Raw genomic sequence first — 22,139 nt, forward strand, 5'->3', positions numbered from 1 at the left:
AGGTCTCTATCCTTGGTTAATTTTTTTTTTTTTTTTTTGGCTGTGCCGGGTCTTAGTTGCACCACACAGGATCTTTGTTGAGTCATGTGGGGTCTTTTAGTTGCAGCATGTGGACTTCTTAGTTGCGGCATATGAACTCTTGGTTGAGGCATGTGTGTGGGATCTAGTCCCCTGACCAAGGATCAAACCTGCACAGAGTCTTACCCACTGAACCACCAGGAAATTTCAAAATTCTCTATAATAAAAAGAATTTTAAAAATTTAACCAAAATTTAACAAAAATTCTTTTTATTATAGAGAATTTTGAACATTTTGAACAAAAATGGACTAGTATAATGTACCCCCATGTTCACAATAACCCATAACCCAATAACCCTTGGCAAATTCTGCCCTGTCCACATTCCTGTCCACATTCTATATTATTCAGAGGCAAATTCCAGATGTCACATCAATTCATCTATAAATATTTTAGTATGTAGTCCTAAAAGATAAGGAATGTCTTTTTAAAAAATCATACCCCAAACTATTATCACATCTAAATAATAGTAATAATTCCTTACTATAAAAAAATCCAGTCAGTGTTCAAGTTACTTTGCTAATTTTTAGTGTAAGTGTATTCAGCTATGGGCCCATAAATTTACTTTGGTTCCTGAATCTCTAATACAGAGATTCTCTAGCACAGTTGTGAAAGCCTTTTTTTGACTTGGTAGGTAACCAGCCATAAAGATTTACTTTCATGCCCTTAAGCTCTCTTTACCTATCTAAAGCCTGCCCATTCTACAGTGGCTAACTTCAAGTCTCGCTTCCCCCATGGAGCTTTCCCTGACCACTCCTCTGATCTCCACAGCATTTATTATCTTTCTAGTCCTGTGGCACTTGGCCATATTATCTTGTATCATAAAGTTTCTCATGATTGTAAACTGTGGGAGGATAAGGACATGTGTACTGTATGTTTTGTATGTCAAACCGAGTCTGCCATTTTGTGGGGCACGTAGCCCTTGTCTGCCTCAGGAATTTTGTGAGGGCCAAATGAGGTAATTTATGAGAACTTTTATTATAACCTATGTAGCAAAATTGTAAGGTATTGTTATTGCTATTCTTCTCATTGTTGTTAGCATAACCGCTACATGAATTCTAGACTATAATGTCTGTGTGGGCAGAGACCTATGTTCCCAGAGAGACTGTCACAATGCCTGATAGTAGGCTTCCAATAAATATTTGTTGACTTAATTTATTATCTGAATTAAGTTGTTCCCTCATTCTTGCCTGTCAACTGATATGAAATAGGATGATAAATTTAATTACCTACGGGAAAAGGTTAAACTTTGCCAAAAAATTTTAATTTCTTTTTTCCTCCTTGCAAATTGGATAGGTTTATCTCAACACGTAGTTACCAGCTATAAGCAAGTAATTCAGCTCTTGGAGGAGGGAATAGCAAACAGGTAACAGGTTTGTTTGTCCTTGTCATTCTTTCAGTCTCATTCTTATTTCCTGTGTTCTCATCCCCCTTCACAGTATATATTCTCTCTGCAGCTCCCCACATCCACAATCAGCAGGCCTTTCTCAGAACAGAAGTGTACCCAGTGTAGGGGGCAGTGGCTGAGATTTAGTGCTCTTCTCACTAGTGGTGAAGCTGGAGTTTGTTTTGGGTATAATAATATTAGGCAGTAAGCCCAGAGTATTACTCTATGCTTTGTCTTATAATACACGACTTCTGCTGTTTTAATCAAAGAACAGATTCTTGCCTGCATTGTCCTCTCCTTGACAGAGGTGATATAGTTTTTATATAGTTTAAAATGTTTCAGAAAACCCTTTTTCTTCTAGTTTTGCATACTGTAAAGGTTACTTAAAAAAAGACTATTTTGAATCTGCTATGAAATACTAAGTGCTATTGACTCTCCTTAAACCTATTGTAAATTGTGATAATACTCTATTTTTAGTTACTATGAAATACCCAGAATGTTATTTTACACCCCCAAAATAGCCTTTTTTAACTGAAAAAAAAAATGGGGGAATTTAGAGTCTTCTACGTATCCTATTAATAACATGTCTGAGTTAGTTGAACATAAAGGGAGAAATTTAAATTTAACATTCTATTCCTTGGCTTTCACGGAACTATTCTGGAGGGACTTGCTTCATGTCTTCAGGGTACCCTGAGGTCCTTGATCTTTAAGTGTCAGGCCTCACCTTGTCCTTTTTATCCTTGAATAAATCAGCCTCTAGGTTTTGACTCTTTTCTTCAATTCTGTAACTCCTCTGAGAACAGAAGTCAATGAGTTGGTCTTAAACTGAGGCAAGATTGACTTAGATTTAGATGAAGGGAAGACTCTTTTGACTTTAAGGGTCAAGATTGGAATGAATCTTTGAGGGAGCCTGTGAATTCTACCTGGCTTAAGAAGCATCATGTTCATGTAATTCAAGGTCTCATTTTAGCCCTTTCTGGCACTATAAGATTAATATTCTGTGTTTAATCATGATTTACTTTCTCTGTCTTTGAGCCTTCTTCTCCAGCAAGCTCTCTACGTCCCTTTGTCTTATTTAAATGGGTCTGTTTTAGGGGTATTCTTACAGGTTGATGACTGTTTAGTGTCACGCTTTCAACTCTGATTTTTAACTTCTGTTGCTTAAAAAAAGTTCTAATTGTGGTTTAATATGAAGCTACACTTGCTTTTATTCTCAGATATCAGGACCTAGAGCACTGCTCCTGCCCTCCTGGGGCCACTCTCCTAACTATAACAGACTAAATAACGTGTGTTTCATGATCCTCACTTGTGAACCTCAGCACTAACATCTCTTGTGTTCCCCATGGATCCTTAAGGATCACCATGCATAAACAATCCTTGTCCTAATTTTCTTCCCTTATATACACAGAATCACAGCAGCAACCCATGTTCATGAGGCCAGCAGCAGATCCCATGCCATCTTCACTATCTACTATACGCAGGTTGGTTACCACTTATATTTGCTTAGATTTCTTCCTTTCATTATCCCTTTTGACTGATTTCCTGTCTTCCTTCCTATTTCTTTTTCTTTCTTCTTACCTTTCCCTTTATAGGTCCTCAGATATGACCTAACATTATAAGTAGGACCTACACAGTCTACTAAGCTACACACTCAGAAAGTGTAGAGGCATTTCATAAAGACTAATCAAAATATCTTTGACCTACATTTTACTTTTAACATTTCAAAGTACTTTAATATCTATATGATCAGTCTGGGCATTTAAAATGAAAAGCAAGATTGAAATGAAAATAAACATTAAAATTAAAAAGTAGGGACGTCCTTGGTGGCTCAGTGGTTAAGAATCTGCCTGCTAATGCAGGGGACACATGTTCGAGCCCTGGTCTGGGAAGATCCCACATGCCACGGAACAACTAAGCCCATGTGCCACAACTGCTGAGCCTGCACTCTAGAGCCTGTGGCCACAACTACTGAGCCTGCGTGCCACAACTATTGAAGCCCGCCTGCCTAGAGCCCGTGCTCTGCAACAAGAGAAGCCACCGCAATGAGAAGCCTGCGCACGGAAATGAGGAGTAGTCCCTGCTCGCTACAACTAGAGAAAGCCCACGTGCAGCAGCAAAGACACAAAGCAGCCAAAAATAAATACATAAATTAAAAAAAAAAAAAGAAACTGACTGTAAGCGCTCCACATGTTGGATTCAGCATACAAAGACTTCCAAGCAACTAATATAAATACGTTCACAGAGCTGAAGGAAACCATGTTTTAAAGAATTAAAGGAAAACATGATGATAATGATTCTAGGGAATTTCAATAAAATAATAGAAATTATTTTAAAAGGGGGAATTCTGGAAATGTACAATAACAGAAATGAAAAAATCACTAATGGGACTCAAGTGCTGATTTGAGATGGCAGAAGAATTAGTGAAGTTGAAGATAGACAAATAGAAATCATCCACTTTGAAGAAGAGTAACTGAAGGAAAATGAACAGAGCTGCACAGACCTGTGGGACATCAGGTATGTCAACATAATCCCAGAAAGAAAGAAGAGAAAATAGGCATAAGAAAAAATTGAAAAATAATGGCCAAAAACAATTGCCAAATTTGTTGAAAATCTTTAGTGTACACTTTATTCAAAAATTAACTCAAACTGGATTGTAGGCACTAATGTGAAACCTAAAACAATTAAACTCATAGAAAATAACATGGGAGAACATTTGTGACCTTGGATTAGACAAAGTTTTTTTAGATATGGCACTAAAAACAAATTGAACAAAAGAACAAATTGAAATTTGGAATTGGTCAAAATTTAAAACTTCTGCTCTTCAAAAGACACTATTAAGAGAATAAAAAGAAAAGAATTTATTTGTAAATAAATTCTTTATTTACAATTATTTGTAAAATAAATTTATTTTACAGAATTTATTTGTAAAACATATGTCAGATAAAAGACTTGTATCCAGAATATATACAGAACTCTCTAAACTCAATAATAAAACAACTCAAAAAAAATGGTCAGAAATTTTGAACTGATACTTAACTAGAGAAAATATACAGATGGCAATTAAGCACTTGAAAAGATGCAAACATCATTAATTATTAGAGGAATGCAAGTTAACACCAAATGAACTATCACTACTCACCTTTTAAAATAGCTAAAATTAAAAAGAATGATTATACTAAATATTGGCAAGATTGTAGGAGCTGGAGTTCTCATACACTATACTACTGGTACAACAACTTTGAAAAAGAATTTAATAGTTTCTTTAAAAATTAAACATATACCTACCATATGATTCAGCCATTGTGCTAGGTATTTTCCCAAGAGAAAAGAAATCATATGTCCATACAAAGACTTGTACACAAATATTCATAGCAGCTTTATTTGTAATTGCTCAAAGCTGGAAACAACCCAAATGTTCATCAAGAGGTGAATAGATAAACAAACCATGGTATATTCATACACTGGAATACTACTCAGCAGTAAAATTGAACTTTTGACACATGCCTCAACCTGGATGAATCTCAAAATGATTATGCACAGTGAAAGAAGCCAGATATTGTATGACTCATCTGTGTGAAATATCCTGAGAAGACAAATTTATAGAGATAGAAAATTGAGTGGTGACCTGGGGCTGGAGATGGCAATGGAGATTGATTGCGAACAGACTCGGAATTTGGGGAGTTATTGGAAATATTTTAAAACTGGATTTAATGATTGGATGCACAACATTAAAATTAAACAACAAAAACAAAAACCCCATATTGAACTTTTTTAAAAAAAGGAAAGGTGCTTTTGCTCTTGAGGGCTGGATGCCCCTGGATAGAACAGAGAGAGGCAAAGTCCTCCTGCCCTGCAAGTTAACAGGCTGCGACTCAGGTTAACAAGAGACAAAGCCCCATCATCCGCCCCTCCAAACCTTCTATGGATCTCTACTGATGGGTCAGAGCCTCCTGGAGAAGAGTTGAGCATTTACCCGGTAAACCATGCTAGGGAGACTTCGTGGGGTGTTGCCCACCTACCCTATGGAAGTTTTTTTTTTTTTTTTTTTTTTTCCCGGTACTAGGGCCTCTCACCGCTGTGGCCTCTTCCGTTGCGGAGAACAGGCTCCGGACGCACAGGCTCAGCGGCCATGGCTCACGGGCCCAGCCGCTCCGCGGCATGTGGGATCTTCCCGGACCGGGGGACGAACCCGTATCCCCTGCATCGGTAGGCAGACTCTCAACCACCGCGCCACCAGGGAAGCCCCCTATGGAAGTTTTGATCACATTTTTTTTTTTTTTTTTTCTTTTGCGGTACGCGGGCCTCTCACTGTTGTGGCCTCTCCTGTTGCAGAGCACAGGCTCCGGAGGCGCAGGCTCAGCGGCCATGGCTCACGGGCCCAGCCGCTGCGCGGCATGTGGGATCTTCCTGGACCAGGGCACGAACCCGTGCCCCGCCTGCATTCGCAGGCGGATTCTCAACCACTGTGCCACCAGGGAAGCCCTTTGCTCACATTTTTAATGATGGCAGGACCCAGGGCTTACTGATTGTCAGATATTGAGAGCTCATCTGGTTCAGAACACATTAGAATACAGATTTCTTGAGTGAGTTGGCTAAAAATCCGAATATCACCTTGGTTAGGAGGGTGTCATGGGAAAAAAACAACATATTCTTCCAAGTGACAAGCTTTAAATATCTTTTCTCCCTCTAGGCAATCCTGGAGAACCACCTCCCCTCTGAAATCGCTAGCAAGATCAACCTTGTGGACCTAGCAGGCAGGTAATTAGGATCTCAAAGCCAAGTGGAATTACTCCCTTGACAATGACCTTGTTCTTGCTCATTTTACCGGGAATAAACTTTTCCCCACCTTTTATACATTTCAGTCATCCTGAGAAAATTACAAAAGAAACAAATTGTTTGAATGCTAGGTTAAGAAGCTGTAGTTTTCCAAGGGCTAAAAAATTTTATGTTAGGGTTTCTCAATCTTAGCTGCCCATTAAAATAACCTGGACCTTTTAGAGCTCCCAATGCCTAGGCTGCACCTCAGATCAAATAAATCAGATTATTAGTGGAGTCACAGGGAGTGCCGGCAGTGTATAGCCAAGATTGAAAAACTAGTGCTCTAAGTAGAGGGGACTGAGTTAATGTGCTTTTTTCCTTTGACCTAATATTGATTTTATGCAGCTCGACACATTTCTTTAAAAAAAAAAAAAGCTTTAAAAAATACTGTGGCATTGGGGAGAAGATACTGCCTTTTTAAGTATTAGAAGGAAACATGAATTGTACTCATTTACATATCCAGAAAGAAGAAACTCTCAGGAATAATGTGGTCAGAAAAAAGTGTAACGTGAAATAAGGCATATTTTCTTATTTTAAAACTGCTAAATAATTAATATGGTACACCACTCCCTTAAAAGCTTAAGTGCTTTCTGGAAGAAATTGTATCAGCCAACTGGAAGTGTGAATTTTTAATATTTCACATTTACTTAAATAAGGAGTTTGCAAACATTAATGATACAGCATAAAGCCATTAATATGTGAAATTAAAACAAAATTAAAATTGTATATACCAAAAAACTATATTGGTATCATTACTGTGAATAAGTATTAACTCAAAATGCTCTGGCAGCCAAGTGTAATGAATTGTTTGATTTTTATTGCCTGAGAAGCAGAAGAATGCCAGTTCATTACATGATGGTAACATTTTTTCTGGAACTGAATTCTAAGGGGAATTTATTATGTGGATCTTTTACACAAAGTGCAACATAATGGATAGTGTATTTCAATAGCATTATAAGGATAGTGTCTTCTTGTTCACTTTTGTTTCTCTTTTCATCGACTGTGTTTTAGTGAAAGAGCAGATCCCAGTTACTGTAAGGACCGGATTACTGAAGGAGCCAATATCAACAAGTCTCTTGTGACTCTGGGGATCGTCATCTCCACCTTAGGTATTTTGATGTATTTTGACGGTAGCCTGGATTATCACAGTGGGAGGGAGACTTTGGAAAATAACTCATATGTTTTCATTTTGTCAAAATGGAGTAGATACTTAAAAGGTTCTTTCTGATAAAGTTTACTTTCTGGCTTTGGGCATGAAAAATTGATATTTGTAGTTTTTGAACACAGTGTGACCATCATCCTACCACTTTCATTCCAAAAAGAAGGGAGACTACAAATTGTTCGGCTTAAATATTCCATCTCTTGAGTCCAGAGTCTAATTCAGGGTCCACACTTAAAGCATCCCGTCATATGCAGAAAGGGATTAGGAAGTGTGATGCTAAGTCTACCTTCTCCAACCATTGCTTTGTTTTAATGCATTTGTTTCGTAATTCCTTTTTTTCTTCCACTTTTATTATGTTTTGTCTTTTAAGCCCAGAACTCTCAGGTATTCAACAGCTGCCAGAACCTCAACAGCGCAGCGAGCGATGGTAGTGACAGTGGCATCCCTAGCTCTCCTTCCAGGACCAGCAGTGGAGCGGGACCTTCCCAGAGGCAGTCTTACATCCCCTACCGGGACTCTGTGTTGACCTGGCTGCTGAAGGACAGCCTCGGAGGCAACTCCAGAACCATCATGGTTGCCAGTGAGTAGGCTGCCAGAGCTGGTTCTGTGTTGGGACTGGTGCTCTGCCACTGCCTCCCATTTCATCAAGGGTCTCAGACAGCCTGGGCGATGGCAGCAAGGCCAGTGGTCATGGGCTGGGTTGGAAAGGCTTGGCGTGTGTTTTAACCTTCTCCTTCTACCCCAGCCGTGTCTCCTGCACACACTAGCTACAGTGAGACCATGAGCACGTTGAGATACGCATCCAACGCCAAAAACATCATCAACAAGCCACGGGTAAATGAGGTGAGACCTTCATTTGAAGTCCTGGGGTCTGGTACAGAAGTTTACACCAAGTTCTCTTTTTTTCCTTTCATTTGATTTCCTTCTCTTTGTACTCACCCCAACTGCCAGACTTGTTCTCCAAATGCCAAGGGAGTGAAATTCTTTCTTTCAGTGTCATACCGTTCTCTCATAACTCAACTGGCTTCATTCAGTTGCCTTTTTTGAATAATTTATTTTAGATATTTCTCTAAGGCCATTGGTCTTAAGATCCCTTGTACACTGTTGCCACTCGAGGAAAGATCATTTAAAAGTATCTGTGTTTACTGCCTTTGTTCCAAGTTTATGTTGCTGTGTGCCTTTTTTCATATGCAAATTGCAGTGACGTCTCTGTTTGGGGTAAAAGTGGCATATGAGGAATGCTTTAGTCTTGAAAGCTGAATTAATAATGAGAATATTCCAAAAGTTCCTCATCTGCTTTGCAATTTCAGTGCAAAGTTCCAGGGCAGGGATCACAAATGGGTGGCCCACATATAGCCCATTTATGGACTGTTTTAAAGGGCAGTGTAGGGACTTCCCTGGCGGTCCAGTGCTTAAGACTTCGCCTTCCAATGCATGAGTGTGGGTTCGATCCCTGGTTGGGGAGCTAAGATCCCACATGCCTTGCTGCCAAAAACCCAAAACATAAACAGAAGCAATACTGTAACAAATTCAATAAAGACTTAAAAAAAATTAAAAAATAAAGGGCAGTGTAATTCGTCAGGTACTAAGTTTAGTCACACTCAATACAGGAAGATTAGCACCTACTACCTATACATGCTCTGGCATTTGTATTATATTACCAACCTGATGTCCTGCTCTAGGCAGTGATTCTCAAACTTTAGTGTGTATTTGTTAAATCACAGGTGGGCCCAGCCCTCAAGAGTTTCTGATTAATAGGTGTTGGGGCATTGCGGGTGGGGGGTGGTCCACAGAATTTGCATTTCTCACAAGTTCTTAGGTGAAGTTGCTGCTGATCCTGGGACCACACTTTGAAAAGCCTGCCCTAGAAATTACTCCAAAGGAGTAATCCGCTTCTTCCAGGCTAACTGCGAGCCGCTTCTTCCAGGCCAATTGAGAGTAGCATCTCACAGCCATTCGGGGCCTGATATCAATCAGTGGTGACCGAGTTCTCTGTGTTTCAGGATGCAAACGTGAAGTTGATCAGAGAACTCAGGGAAGAGATTGGAAGACTGAAAGCCATGCTGCTGAGCTTTGAGCTGGTATGTGGGCAGTCAGGACTTTTCTGTCCTCCAGAGCCCCTTCTCTTCTGCAGGGTGTCTGAGCCCTGCTGCACTGTGTTCTCAGTCAGGTGATGCTTGTAGAGCAGAGGCCGGAGATAGGATGGCGATTACTCTGATTACCTGTGTAGTTTCAGATGGGGTGGGCACCCTCTCACTGTGTCCTCTGTGCTGTCCAAAGGGCATTTGCCTGAATGGCCCTTGTTCTGTGTGTGGGCAGTTACGGGGAATGGGCCCCTCCAGAAAAAATTTCCTTGAATTCTCCTTCTTTGTACCAATCTGAGCCCAAATACTTAGGCTTCTGATTTGTTTCTGATTTTAACGATAAAGTCTTTCCTTTATCTGCATCTTTTCCTTCATAAGAGTGAGGGTGGGACCCATGAAGCACATCTCTCTCTTTGTGCAGAGAAACTTCCATTCATTGAATGAGGGAAAGGATGAAAATCTGAAGGAGCTGGCTCTCCAAAATGAATTGAAGGTGGGTCTGTTGGGGAGACTCAGTTGTGCTTCACATCACCTTGGGAACAGATCTGACCTCCCTCCATCATTCCTGGGCCAGGACTGCTCCCCCACCAGGACAGAGAGGTTCTGTATAGAGACAGCCTTTGTCTCCATTGAGCCTTGAGTTGGGGGATGTGTTTGTCACAGGGCTGGTGACTGGCTTTCTGACTCTGCTTTGTTTTCCCAGGGGATCATGATAACTCCCTTCAGATAGTGACAGTAGCCTAGGAAAAATATTATTTTCTAGTAAATAAGTAAATCAGTGACATGTATTCATTGAACACCAGCTAGGTGCTCAGCACGATGCTGCAGGAGATACAAAGAAGTCCCTGCCCTCAGATGGCTTGCAGTCTAGTTGGAAGCACAGTTAGAGAATGATTAAATGTAATAAATTACGTGAGTTAGACGGAAAGAGCTTAGGAAGGAAGAAGTCAGTGTGGCTTGGAATTTTCAGGGCCAGCCTCAGTGCTGGAGTTGGAAGGCAGAGAACTTGAGACCTTGGAGAATGGATAGGGTCTGTTAGATAGGGAGATGGGCAGAGGTATTGGGGTGAGGGAGGGATAACAGAAGCAAAGCCACGGAAGTGAGAGAAGGGCTGGTGTGAGACACATGGACACGGGGTTGGGGGGTGGGCAGCGAAGCTGGCTATAGGATATGTGCTCCTGCTAGAGCGGAGGGGTGGGGAGGAGAGGGCCAGTTCAGGTGGTTTGAACGTGACATGAACAGGGTTACTCACAGCTTCTTTTTTTTTTTTGTGGTACGCGGGCCTCTCACTGTCGTGGCCTCTCCCGTTGCGGAGCACAGGCTCCGGACGCGCAGGCTCAGTGGCCATGGCTCACGGGCCTAGCCGCTCCGCGGCATGTGGGATCTTCCCAGACCGGGTCACGAACCCGTGTCCCTGCATTGGCAGGTGGATTCTCAACCACTGCGCCACCAGGGAAGCCCACTCACAGCTTCTTGAACCCAGTTAGTGACATGATAAAGGAGTATATTGGGGAAATTAATATGACAGTTGCATGTAGGATGGACTGAAGGCTGGAAGCAGAGAGACCAACAAGGAAAGAGACTGTTGTTGTGACCCCATGAGGATGAGAACATTTTGGGAGATTGAATCAAATGGTGATTCCCAGAGACTTTTTTTTTTTTTTAATTACTTGTGTTAAGTTTTTTTTTTACTTTGTTTTTTTTGGCCGTGCCACATGGCATGCAGGATCTTAGTTCCCTGACCAAGGATCGAATCCGTGTCCCCTGCATTGGGAGCACAGAGTCTTAACCACTGGACCACCAAGGAAGTCCCCCCGTGACATTTAAAAGGAAGAAGTAGCAGGCATTATTTGGTGACAGGTTAGATTTAGGTCTTGCAAATAAATGTCCCCATTTCCAGTACTCTACTGCGTCATCCTTATATGTTATTAAAGTATCCTGGCTATGTCAATATTTTGTTACCCAAACTAAACTTTAGGACTGCTTCACATATCCAGAAGTTATTGTTCTGATTTTCGGTTAGCATTAGCATTTTTACATTATACAGGCCGGCAGACCTGGACTTGAACCTGCCACTTGCTAGTCTTACAACCTTAGGCAGATAGGAGTGGGTGATGAAGGCTGGCCAGAGGGGAGGTGTTCTCTGCAGCGCCTCCAGGGGGCTGTGCCCTGCCACCCACCTCTGTCAGGGCCCAATCCAACCCAGCCCTTCACGGGTACCCTGTAGTTTTCAAACTTCAACTCAATGATTATAACATTAAAAAGAATGTTTCGGGAATTCCCTGGCGGTCCAGTGGTTAGAACTCTGTTGCTTCCACTGCTGGGGGTGCAGGTTCGATCCTAGTTGGGGAACTAAGATCCAACAAGCTGCGTAGTGCAGCCAAAAAAAAGAATGTTTCTAGAGTCATAAAGTACTTGTACCTAAACTTGGCATGATTTCTTTTTTCTTAAGTTTTCTCTTTATGAGAGAAGGACTTAGCTGAATCCAGTTCCTTTTCCTGGTCTTCCTCAGTTCTTCCACTCCCAAAAGAAGCTTCCTGCCTTGATAACAATTTCCACCGTAAGAAATAAAAAGGACCCTATATTCAACATTGTTCCTTCATGTTTCCCAAATGGGCTTAGCTTAAGGCCTCTAAGCCTTGGTATGTTTAGTTTTTAAAACTCTGTTCCTGATCCACAGTAAGCCCTCAGTGTTTTTTTAAATTAATTTTTATTGGAGTATAGTTGATTTACAATGTTGTGTTAGTTTCTGCCGTACAGCAAAGTTCATCAGTTATACATATATCCACTCTTATTTAGATTCTTTTCCCATATAGGCCGTTACAGAGTATTGAATAGAGTCCCCTGTGCTGTATAGTAGGTCCTTATTAGTTATCTATTTTATATATAGTAGTGTGTATTATATATGTCAATCCCAATCTCCCAATTTACACCACCCCCCGCCCTCAGTGTTTAATAACATTAGTTATTACTGTTGTTATTTTTTTATCGTGTGGTAGTTCAGACCAGTTTCATAGTCTTCATTCTCCCTGGGGAGACCTGTCTTGGTGCTTTGTTGGTTTTTGAGGTGCATACAAGCTTATTTTAGAACTCAAGGTGCTGCACCTTGGGAAGGAAGTTCACAAGAGGATTCCCAGTATGGATCACATAGGAGCGGGGGGTGGAAAGAGGGGAATTTAAACATAGCAATAGATATGTGACTCAAATCCTAACTAATTTTTTAAAATTTATTTATTTATTTTTGGCTGCGTTGGGTCTTTGTTGCTGTGTGTGGGCTTTTCTCTAGTTGTGGCGAGCAGGGGCTACTCTTTGTTGTGGTGCGCAGGCTTCTCATTGTGGTGGCTTCTCGTTGTGGAGCACGGGCTCTAGGCACACGGACTTCAGTAGTTGTGGCATGTGGGCTCAGTAGCTGTGGCTCACGGGCTCTAGAGCGCGGACTCAGTAGTTGTGGTGCACAGGCTTAGTTGCTCCGCTGCAGGTGGGATCTTCCCGGACCAGGGATTGCATCTGTGTTCCCTGTATTGGCAGGCAGATTCTTAACCACTGTGCCACCAGGGAAGTCCCCAAATATTTTTTTTTTTTTTTTTGTGGTACACGGGCCTCTCACTGTTGTGGCCTCTCCCGTTGCAGAGCGTAGGCTCCGGAGGCGCAGGCTCAGCGGCCATGGCTCACGGGCCCAGCCGCTCCACGGCATGTGGATCTTCCCAGACCAGGGCACGAACTCGTGTCCCTTGCATAGGCAGGCGGATTCTCAACCACTGCGCCACCAGGGAAGCCCCCAAATAATTTTTAAAAATAACATTTATGGTGCTTTTAAAAAACAAATAAAAACAATACATGCTCATTGCAGAAAATTTTAAAAATAACATTTATTGAGTTTCTATTTATGAAATTAACAGTTGCTTTTTGAGGAAAACTTAGAAAACAGAGAGAGCTCACAGAGGTGCAAGGGCCCTTGTGCGGCCTTGAATAGTCACGGGGAGGAAAGTGAGGAAGTGATGCCGTGAGGAGTGGGCCAGGATGGCGCTGGACCGTTCATCTGCTCCCTGTACTGAGTGTCCAAGACCACCTCCTCTGTCTCCTCAGATTGACCAGCTGACTAAAGACTGGGCCCGTAAGTGGAACGAGTGGAAGGCCCTCGTGGAGCATTACAGAGTGGACATCAACAGGAGGAGGGCTGGGCTGGTCATCGACTCCAGCCTGCCACACCTGATGGCCTTGGAGGACGATGTGCTCAGCACAGGTGTCGTGATCTATCACCTCAAGGTGAGCGGGCGGGCGCACCCCCCTGTCTCCTTAAGCCGTTGGCCCCAGAGGTCAGGGAGGGAAAAGCCGGCAGCATCCAAAGCCACAGAGCTGCCCTCAGGTGTGCCCTCAGGAAGCTGGGCCTGCCAATCAACTGTGATCTGTTTTGTTTTTGTATGAATACAGCCGAAAACTAGGAATCAGAACAATCATTTGGTTTTCAGCTGCTGCTACTCTTGCTCTTACTTTTGTTCTCTGTGCCTAAATTAACTTGATTTAAAGTAAGAATAATGCTGCTTGTATTCCTAATCCGGCTTCCTGAAGCACAGGAGTGCAGTCATGGAGGTGAAATCCTAACCTCGAAATTCCGGCAGCGCTCCTGAGCGCTCCCCGCAAATACAGGCTGCTCACAGACGGCTTTCAGAGGCTAAAGGGATCAAAAGATCTGAAACAGTTCCCTTCCCGTACTTTCCCACTTCATTCAACCCCCCTTCTCCATTACTAGGTTTGCCTGGGAAAGAAGAGAGGAAAGAGGGAGTAGATTTAGGAAGCTTCAAGAAAGTGTGCAGGAGTCCAGAGAGCTGGGGGGTGAGGGGTGACCAGGGCGTGACATGCAGCCACCCACAGAAAATAGAGTGATGCGAAGGCCTTCCACAAAGACCTCGCTGCCCTGGTTCTTTGTCACCTGGAGGCCAGGGCCTCACTTCTGAATGAAGTGTTTTGAGGGTTAGTGACCCATGTAATCTCATATCCTGTCCTCATCAAAAGTGTCCTACTATAGAGGGACAGTCCCCATGGATGGCTGAACATACTTTACATGGCCAGAACCCCTATGCTCACTGAAAATCCAATCTTCATTTCCATAATTGTCCCCAGCACGTTAAACTGACATTTAAAAGGAACAGAGTTTATGGGGATGTGTGACGCTGCTGTCATCCCTGGAGAAATCAGGTTGCTATTGCTGCAGTACATGTGGTGGGAAGATGTCGGCACGTCTCACACATTTAGAAAGTCTGTGTTCTGAGGATAAGCCCTCGGGGAAGTTGTCAGAGACTGAGCCTCCCAGACAGAAGGTTAAAGTAGCTTCTTTTTTTGACACAGTATAAATCATCTCAGTGAAAATGCCTCATGCAGAAGTGGCTGTTACCTTAATAACAAATCTGAACACCAAAGGCTATTGATCCTTCCATTTGTCAGAACCATGGAGAGAGGTTGGAGGTCAAGGAGAGACCAGATGGATTAAAATGCTGAGTATTTGAGTAGAACTGATCTGATATATTGATTGGAGGTGGAGTGAGTGGATGAAGTTAGACGTCAAGTGGCAGAGCTTAGGGTAGCCGCAGAGGGTTGAAGGATGATGGGGAGATTGGGTTGGAGGCAGGAGACGGACGATGCTGGAGTGCTGGTGTCCTTGCCGGGTCAGTGCACTGGGGGTCGCTGTCTCCCGCATGTTTTGGACGTGAACCTGGGGAAACAGGATTTCAGTCTACTTCTAATCATGGCATTTCTGCAGGTTTTGTACCCATTTTCCCCCTTTTTGTTTGTTTACTTCCTGGTTTGGGTAGTAGTATAACAGTAGTCACTCAAGATTCTCTGTTTTTATTTGCTAACTTGGTTCCAGACCCAGAACTAGTCCCTGGCAGTGGCCTGGGAGCTGTTTGTCTGAGTCACCTTGGGAAGCACCTTAGGTGGGGAGCGGGCAGCAGGAAGGGAGGGTGGAGCAGGTTACTGATATCCTGGACTTCGTCTCATAGCTGCCTTTGTGCCGCTGCCCCTCCCAATAAACAGGCATAAATAGGCAGAGGGGCAGCAGGCACAGGTGCCAGCTCAGCCCATGTTAAATGAGATGCCAGCACATTTTTGGGTAGTTTCTGCTCTGCAGATCTAGAAGTTGGGATGTGCTGTGGCCTTTATTCCTTTGGGAGGAATGTGCCTCATCATCAGGGCTGACCTTGAACCCCTGAGAGTGGTCTTGACCCCCCTCCCTCGATTCTGGATGGCGGTGTCTGGAGACCGGCATCCGTTGGGTTGTGTGATCCTCAGTGGCTGAGCGGAAAAGCCTGGGCTCTGGCTGGTTGTGGGTGTGCGGGGGGAGCCAGAGCCTTGTTCATTCCTTCCAGGCGTCTTTCTCCTCAAGTGATTTTGGGAGAGCTACAGGGCCCTCCTTTCTGGCTGCTGATAGTGAAGCCTAGTGCAGAAATTTCCAGTCACTTCAAAAACATCGGTCACCGGGCAGGTGGTTTGGCGAGGTTGGAAACACGTGGGCCCAGGACCTGGAGAGACCTGAATTCTAGCCAGGGTCGTCCTATTTAGTGGGTGGGCTCCCTGGGCAGCTTATCCCCTGTCAGCTTCAGATTCCTGATCGTAATACCTACATTCTGGGTTGTTAGAGGATTAAATGAGAGCTATCTGTAAAGCGCTCGGTGCAGTGCCCGGGACATAGGGAATAGTTAGTCAGTAAATGATAAATACATATCTTGGGCTTTCCTGGTGACGCAGTGGTTAAGAATCCGCCTGCCAATGCAGGGGACACGGGTTCGAGCCCTGGTCTGGGAAGATCCCACATGCCGCGGAGCAGCTAAGCCCGTGCACTACTACTACTGAACCTGTGCTTTAGAGCCGGCCAGCCACAACCACTGAGCCCACGCGCCTAGAGCCCATGCTCCACAACAAGAGAAGCCACCGCAATGAGAAGCCCGCGCACTGCAAGAAACAGTAACCCCTCGCTCTCCACAGCTAGACAAAGCCCGTGCACAGCAACGAAGACCCAATGCAGCCAAAAATAAATAAATAAATTTAGAAAAAGAAAAGATAAATACATATCTAAACTCGCATCTCTGTTGCTGTGTTGCTGCCTTCCTCAGACAGAGCTATGTGGTCTTAAACTGCATTGTTGTAGTCCAAGGGCCAAAGGCCTTGTCTTCTACTAACCCAGTGATTCATTGATACTAACTCCAGTTTCCCCCTCCTCTCTTGTACTCTCTTCCAGTCTTTTTTGATTCTAGATGTGCTTTTCTCCTTTTTGTCCTTTACTCTTCTTAGAATCTGGTGTCTGTTAAACTTCATCTGCGGACCAAGAAGGTAAAAATCCTGTGCTTCCATACATCATCCTAGAAGGCGTGTCTCTTTGAGACTGACTGGACCAAACTTGGACCACATTAACCTTAAGCCCCGGGAGAAAGCTATACCCATGTGCCCACTTCCTCAGACTAGAGAAGCTCTGACAGCCTAACTCCAGGCTATGGGACAGAAAGGAGCCGGTCAGCCCTAGTTGGACTTTGCAAAAAGCTGGTTCTGCTTAGTCATGCATTTTTCTGACCCCACCCTCTCAGGGGCTTCCTGGACTGCAGCGTGAGTGGGCAGAGCAGTCAGAACAGCCTGGAGCAAAGCTGAGAGTGGTGTGGAAAAGGCTGGGGTGGGCATGGGAGGACAGTGATGACGCTCAAACAGGTGGGCTCTCCTTTGGGGGCAGGGCTGAGTCCCCTTTTATTCTCATTAAAATGGCTTTGTTTTTCCCTTTAGGAGGGGACAACAAAAATAGGAAGGATTGACTCAGACCAGGAACAGGACATTGGTGAGTGACAGAGCATATGGGTCCAATGCTCCATGGCAGGTATTCATGCTGGACGGGTTTCTTCAGAGGAACGTGATGGTGCTCTGAGAGGAAGGAATCTTTGAGGTCTGAGGGGCTGCTCCTCTTTCCCTGACAGGTTGTGGGTCTGGGACATGATAGGAGACCCACATCGTGGGATGATCCAGGCCTGGGTGGTTTCAGGCCGTGGCTCTTCCTCTCCTGTCATGATGTGAGATCTTCCAGATGTGAATTCTGATCTCATCAGAAGACTGGAGGAGGTGTTTCCCTGGGCTGTGCCTCCACCCAAGTGACCCCCGCCCCCTTCTGTAGTCCTGCAGGGTCAGTGGATCGAGAGAGACCACTGCACTATCACCAGCGCCTGTGGGGTCGTCATTCTGCGGCCTGCCCGCGGGGCCCGCTGCACAGTCAATGGCCGGGAGGTCACCGCCTCCTGCCGTCTGACCCAAGGTAGGGCCCCCTACAGCCCGGTGTATGCCAGGATGAGTGATCGGCGAGCTCCATTCTCATGGGCCAGACCCAGAGAGCTCAGTGAAGCAGGCTTTAATGATGGAACACCCAGCCTCTGCACCCAGAGATCTGAAGATTCCCTAATACAGTCCTCTTCCCATAAACAAAGAAGCCCCAATTCCGGGTCTCCAGAGTAGACAGTGACTCTCTGAAATTAGTACCTGTGTTTGTTAGCTCTGTGTCCTTGGGAAAGTCTCTGAGCCTCAATTTCCTATAAAATAGGAATAATAAGAGGATTGTTGTGAGGATTGAATGAGCTAATCTGTGTAATGTTCTTAGCAGTGTTCTTGGCACTTAGAAAACATCCCTTATCATGATTACTGTCACTATTACTACTCCTATTAATCTATTCAGATTCTGTCTGTCCTTTGAGGCTGAGCTTGGATACCCACTCTTCAATGAAGCATTCCTTGACTACTCGACCTGGAGCTCATCTTGCTTTCCTTGGGAATACCAGAGCTCCTCCTGTTCATCTCATTAATTCAATACATACGTTGTACGGTATCCAATGAATACATATCTTATTGACTCAGCTAAATTATCAACTTGTGGGGGCAGGACTTTGTGCCCCAGAACAGTGGCCTGCACGTTACATGTGCTCAGAACACGAGCTGTGCATTGAATTCACGTCGGTCTCTGTGCCACAGGAGCAGTCATAACCCTGGGGAAAGCACAGAAGTTCCGATTCAACCACCCCGCAGAGGCCGCCGTCCTTCGGCAGAGGAGGCAGGTGAGCACATGGTGTTTCCACGTGGCTCCTGGCCTCCCCGTTTCTCCTTTCTGGAGGGGGTCGAGCTTTGTCCGGGTCTGTTGGGATGGGGGTGATGATGCTTCCTTCCTTGTCTGCAGGTTGGAGAGACTGTTGGTAGCAGTGGCTCTCTGGAGTGGCTGGATTTGGACGGAGATGTCACTGCCTCCCGGTTGGGTCTCTGCCCTTTGCTTGGGAAGGAAAGGTGAGAGACAGCTGCACGTTCTGCTGTGGGACATTTTGGTTTTGCTCTTTTAATTCATTACAACATGGAGGTGGGAGGAGATGAGTGTAGCAGCCAAGCTCGGAACGAGGCCTGGTCTGAACCAACGTGGGCGAGTGCTCTGAGGACGCTGAGCTAGCTGCTCAGCTGGTGGTTGGCAGGGTAGTGGTCGTGGCCTTCATTCATTTCCCCTTGGGTATTGTAACTTTCTTCATCACTGAAAGAGGTATATATCATATGATGTTTCCTGTGGCCACCTTCCTCTGTCAACAAGATTTACACCTGATGTGTTTGTGGATATCTTTGCTGCTTTTGGACCTACCTATTTAAATTCTGGCCTGCCTGTGTGTGAGGTCAGGAGTGTGTCAGCTCCAGGACTGTGACTTCCTCTGAGTTTTTAAAGTTACTGTGGGATTGAGAAGCCTCTTTTCCTCGTAACCATGGGTCCAGTACTATGCATGAGGGGCAGGAACTGTAGGACCAACAGGAAAATATCTTGGGGCTCTGCCCTGTGCTACTCGCTTCACCTGCCTTGAGACGGTGGAGTGTCGGGCCGAGTTTTCTACATGACTCATGGGAACTGCTTGTCTTCTTCATAGTCGTTCTTTATCCATTTCTGCATAGAAGCCCCCTCCCAGATCGACATGCCTTGTGGGTTGGATCCTGGGAATAGTGGTGCCCTCCTGTTCTGAAAGCCACAGTGGCTTGTACCTTGGAGACTTCCTGTAGAAAATGTCAGCAGGGGACCTGGTACCTGTGAGACCCCTGGTGTGGGGGGCTGTCCAGCACCATGAGCACAGGGTGCCTGGGAGGGTTCTGATGGCCCTTGGTCCCCTGCTGCTCTTTCCTCAGGCCAGGAGCCTTGATGGCAGCTGAGGATAGCCTTGGGGCAGACCTCGGTGGTGAGATGTTGGATGAGGACAGGAGTGCTCTGAGGCAAGTAGTACGAGCAGCAGGCAGGTGCTCACAGGAGGGCTGCTGACGACCAGAGGACGGTGCTCCAGGGCCTAAGGGAGGATGATCAGTGTTGGGTGACTGTGGGCCCTGAGGGGTGACATAGGGTGGAGCATATCAAGATCAAGGTAGACTCAGGACTGAGGCCAGGGCTCTTGTTTGTCAGAGTGGCCTCCCTTTTTGTAGTGATGTCATGAAAGGAGACCTTGTCATAGGTCAGTTCCGTTGGGAAGTCGCACTGAGGATGTGTTTTTCCCAAAGTCCAGAGGTCTATAGGGAACGGTTCTGCAACTTAAAGAGCCGTGGATGCTGAAGAGATACGTTGGAGTTGGGTAAAGCGGCCTTACCTCCTGGCTCTACAACAGAAAAGCTGTGTGGCCTTAGGCAAGTTACTGAGTCTCTGAGCCTATTGGCTCACCTCTAAGTAAGGATGCTACCGTCTCCCTCCCAGGGGTCCTTGTGACACGGGTTGAAAGAGCGAGTGCACATGGGATGCTTTGCCCAGTGCCTGACACCCCACAGCCCCGCTGCCAGGAGGCCCTCGGGGCAGGGGCTGCCCAGGAAGGTGGCCTCGCATTTGCTTCCCTGTCCTCCCACGTTGCCCCAGTGAACCCATCCACCCCAGAGAACACTGGGCTTCTGCCTTTTTAAGGTCTTCTCAGGCTCTCTAGCCCCATGGGCATGGACGTGACCTTTCAGTAGCACCAAGAATGCACCCTTTCATGCAGAGGACAGAGAGGGGCTGGAGAAGCAGGCCTCTCCCCCTCACTGCCTTCGCTCTTAAGCTGCAGCTCTGGGAGCCTGTGGGCTGGGCCGGTCCTGCCCAGCTACCATTGCCAGCACGCGTGCTCCGGCCCCTGGCAGCAGCAGGTGGTGTGGGCTCAAGCCTCTGAGCAGACAGAGGGGCCGGGAGAGAAAGTGAGTGTGCGGAGCCCTGCATGTTGACAGCAGGGCTCCCCGTCTGGGCTTGCGTCTCCATGAGGGTCTCTCATATGCTCTTGGGGGGGGTCGGCTCCAAAGCCTCCCCGTGTCCTAGGTTTCCTTTCCATCCTCTTTCTCTCTGGAGGGATACTTCTCTGGTGGGGAGTCTGTGAAGCCAGAACTGACTCCAGAGCAGGGGAAATTGGCCTGTCGGCCTCCTTTTCTCCCTGCAGCAGTGAGTGATCTGGACCTGAGAGCAGTTTGTCCTTGAAAACTGTCTGTTGTCAGTGTTCTTGGCATTTTCCCCCTGGGAATTTTGGGAGCTTAGCCTTAAGTGCCTAGAGCCCGTGGGGCACTGTTACTGCTGCCACAACCTCTGCCACCTCAGTGAGTAGGTGCCATTGCATTTCTGCTGTGGAAGCTGCTAGAGCTGAGCATCCGGAGGGCGCGATGGAGTCCTGGCAGCAGCTGGCGTTGCTGGGGTCCCCCAGGGAGAAGGGCACCATCTGAGAGGGACAGAGGTCCTTGGCTGCAGGTTACTGAAGACTGGACCTTGGTGATCTACCCAACGTATAGCATTAGGTCAGTGTGTTCTTTTTCACGTGCTTTCGGGGAACTTGGCTGATGTACTCAGCACAGGAGACATTTTCAGTCTGATGGTGTATGGCTCCTCAGATGAATGTGCAGTGTCTGTGGGGCTCCTCCCAGACCACCTCTCCTTGTGGGCTTGTGGCTGCTATGGAGGAAGCTGTATCGGGTCTGTAGAAGCTGACAGGCTGGCTACAGCTTTCCCCGGGGAAGGGTGGAGGAGCTCTCTTCTAGGGAGAAGCAGATTGTAAATCTGAGGGTCCGGGGACAGTCAGAGAAGGAAGCTGAATACTCTCGGAATTCAGAATAAAGATCTCCTTCCTATCCCTTGTATCTGATGGTGTAGATCTTAGCTGGGTGTGTCTAACACCCTCTGATGGGCTCGGGTTTGTAATTCAGCCGTGTCTGTGGTCAGACACAATTTGGAGCTGTGACGCAGGCGTGATACATATAAATATATGTGTAAAATGTTTTCCATTAACTGCTTTTTCTGTTTGTGTGGCGCTAACTGGCTTCTTGTTCCAGTTGCTATCCCCGGCCTTTGCCTTACGTGTGACGAACGGCGCCTTTCCTGTTTTCTGTACCTTCCACTCTTGTGTGTTGCCCTTTTGCCCACAGCCGCCAGCAGCCGTCTTCCCCAGAGCACAGTCGCACAGGTACCTGGGCCCCTCCTGATCCCTGGACTCACTGTAGATTGAGTCACCTCCCAGCTTCCTGTCCAGAGAGGAGCCTGCTGTTGTGTCAGCCCCCACCCACGCCCCCATCCATCTCTTCACTCTCCCACCCATCTCTCCTTCACTGTCCTCTTAAGGCTACACTAAGAAATCTTAAT

General features: G+C 45.6%; 1 protein-coding gene across 3 annotated transcripts in view; it reads left to right on the top strand.

Annotated features, from left to right (window-relative positions):
* STARD9 (StAR related lipid transfer domain containing 9) overlaps positions 1-22,139 on the top strand; it is a 128,969-nt gene that overhangs the window by 74,050 nt on the left and 32,780 nt on the right. For 2 of the 3 annotated variants that reach the window (XR_010839665.1, XM_067029080.1), the window contains exons 8-21: positions 1,372-1,441; positions 2,871-2,943; positions 6,153-6,220; positions 7,292-7,389; positions 7,813-8,022; positions 8,188-8,285; positions 9,446-9,523; positions 9,948-10,019; positions 13,613-13,792; positions 16,814-16,852; positions 17,294-17,345; positions 17,676-17,813; positions 18,521-18,603; positions 18,723-18,826. Coding sequence is in view for 2 of the 3 variants with exons in the window: in XM_067029080.1 (XP_066885181.1) it covers positions 1,372-1,441; positions 2,871-2,943; positions 6,153-6,220; positions 7,292-7,389; positions 7,813-8,022; positions 8,188-8,285; positions 9,446-9,523; positions 9,948-10,019; positions 13,613-13,792; positions 16,814-16,852; positions 17,294-17,345; positions 17,676-17,813; positions 18,521-18,603; positions 18,723-18,826 (1,363 nt within the window). In the remaining variant the exon portion in view is untranslated. The remainder of the gene's footprint in view (positions 1-1,371; positions 1,442-2,870; positions 2,944-6,152; positions 6,221-7,291; positions 7,390-7,812; positions 8,023-8,187; positions 8,286-9,445; positions 9,524-9,947; positions 10,020-13,612; positions 13,793-16,813; positions 16,853-17,293; positions 17,346-17,675; positions 17,814-18,520; positions 18,604-18,722; positions 18,827-22,139) is intronic. The other variant, XM_067029081.1, reaches the window with a different exon arrangement.

Source organism: Kogia breviceps, chromosome 3 (assembly GCF_026419965.1).
Source record: "Kogia breviceps isolate mKogBre1 chromosome 3, mKogBre1 haplotype 1, whole genome shotgun sequence".
NCBI classification, from domain to species: Eukaryota; Metazoa; Chordata; class Mammalia; order Artiodactyla; family Physeteridae; genus Kogia; species Kogia breviceps.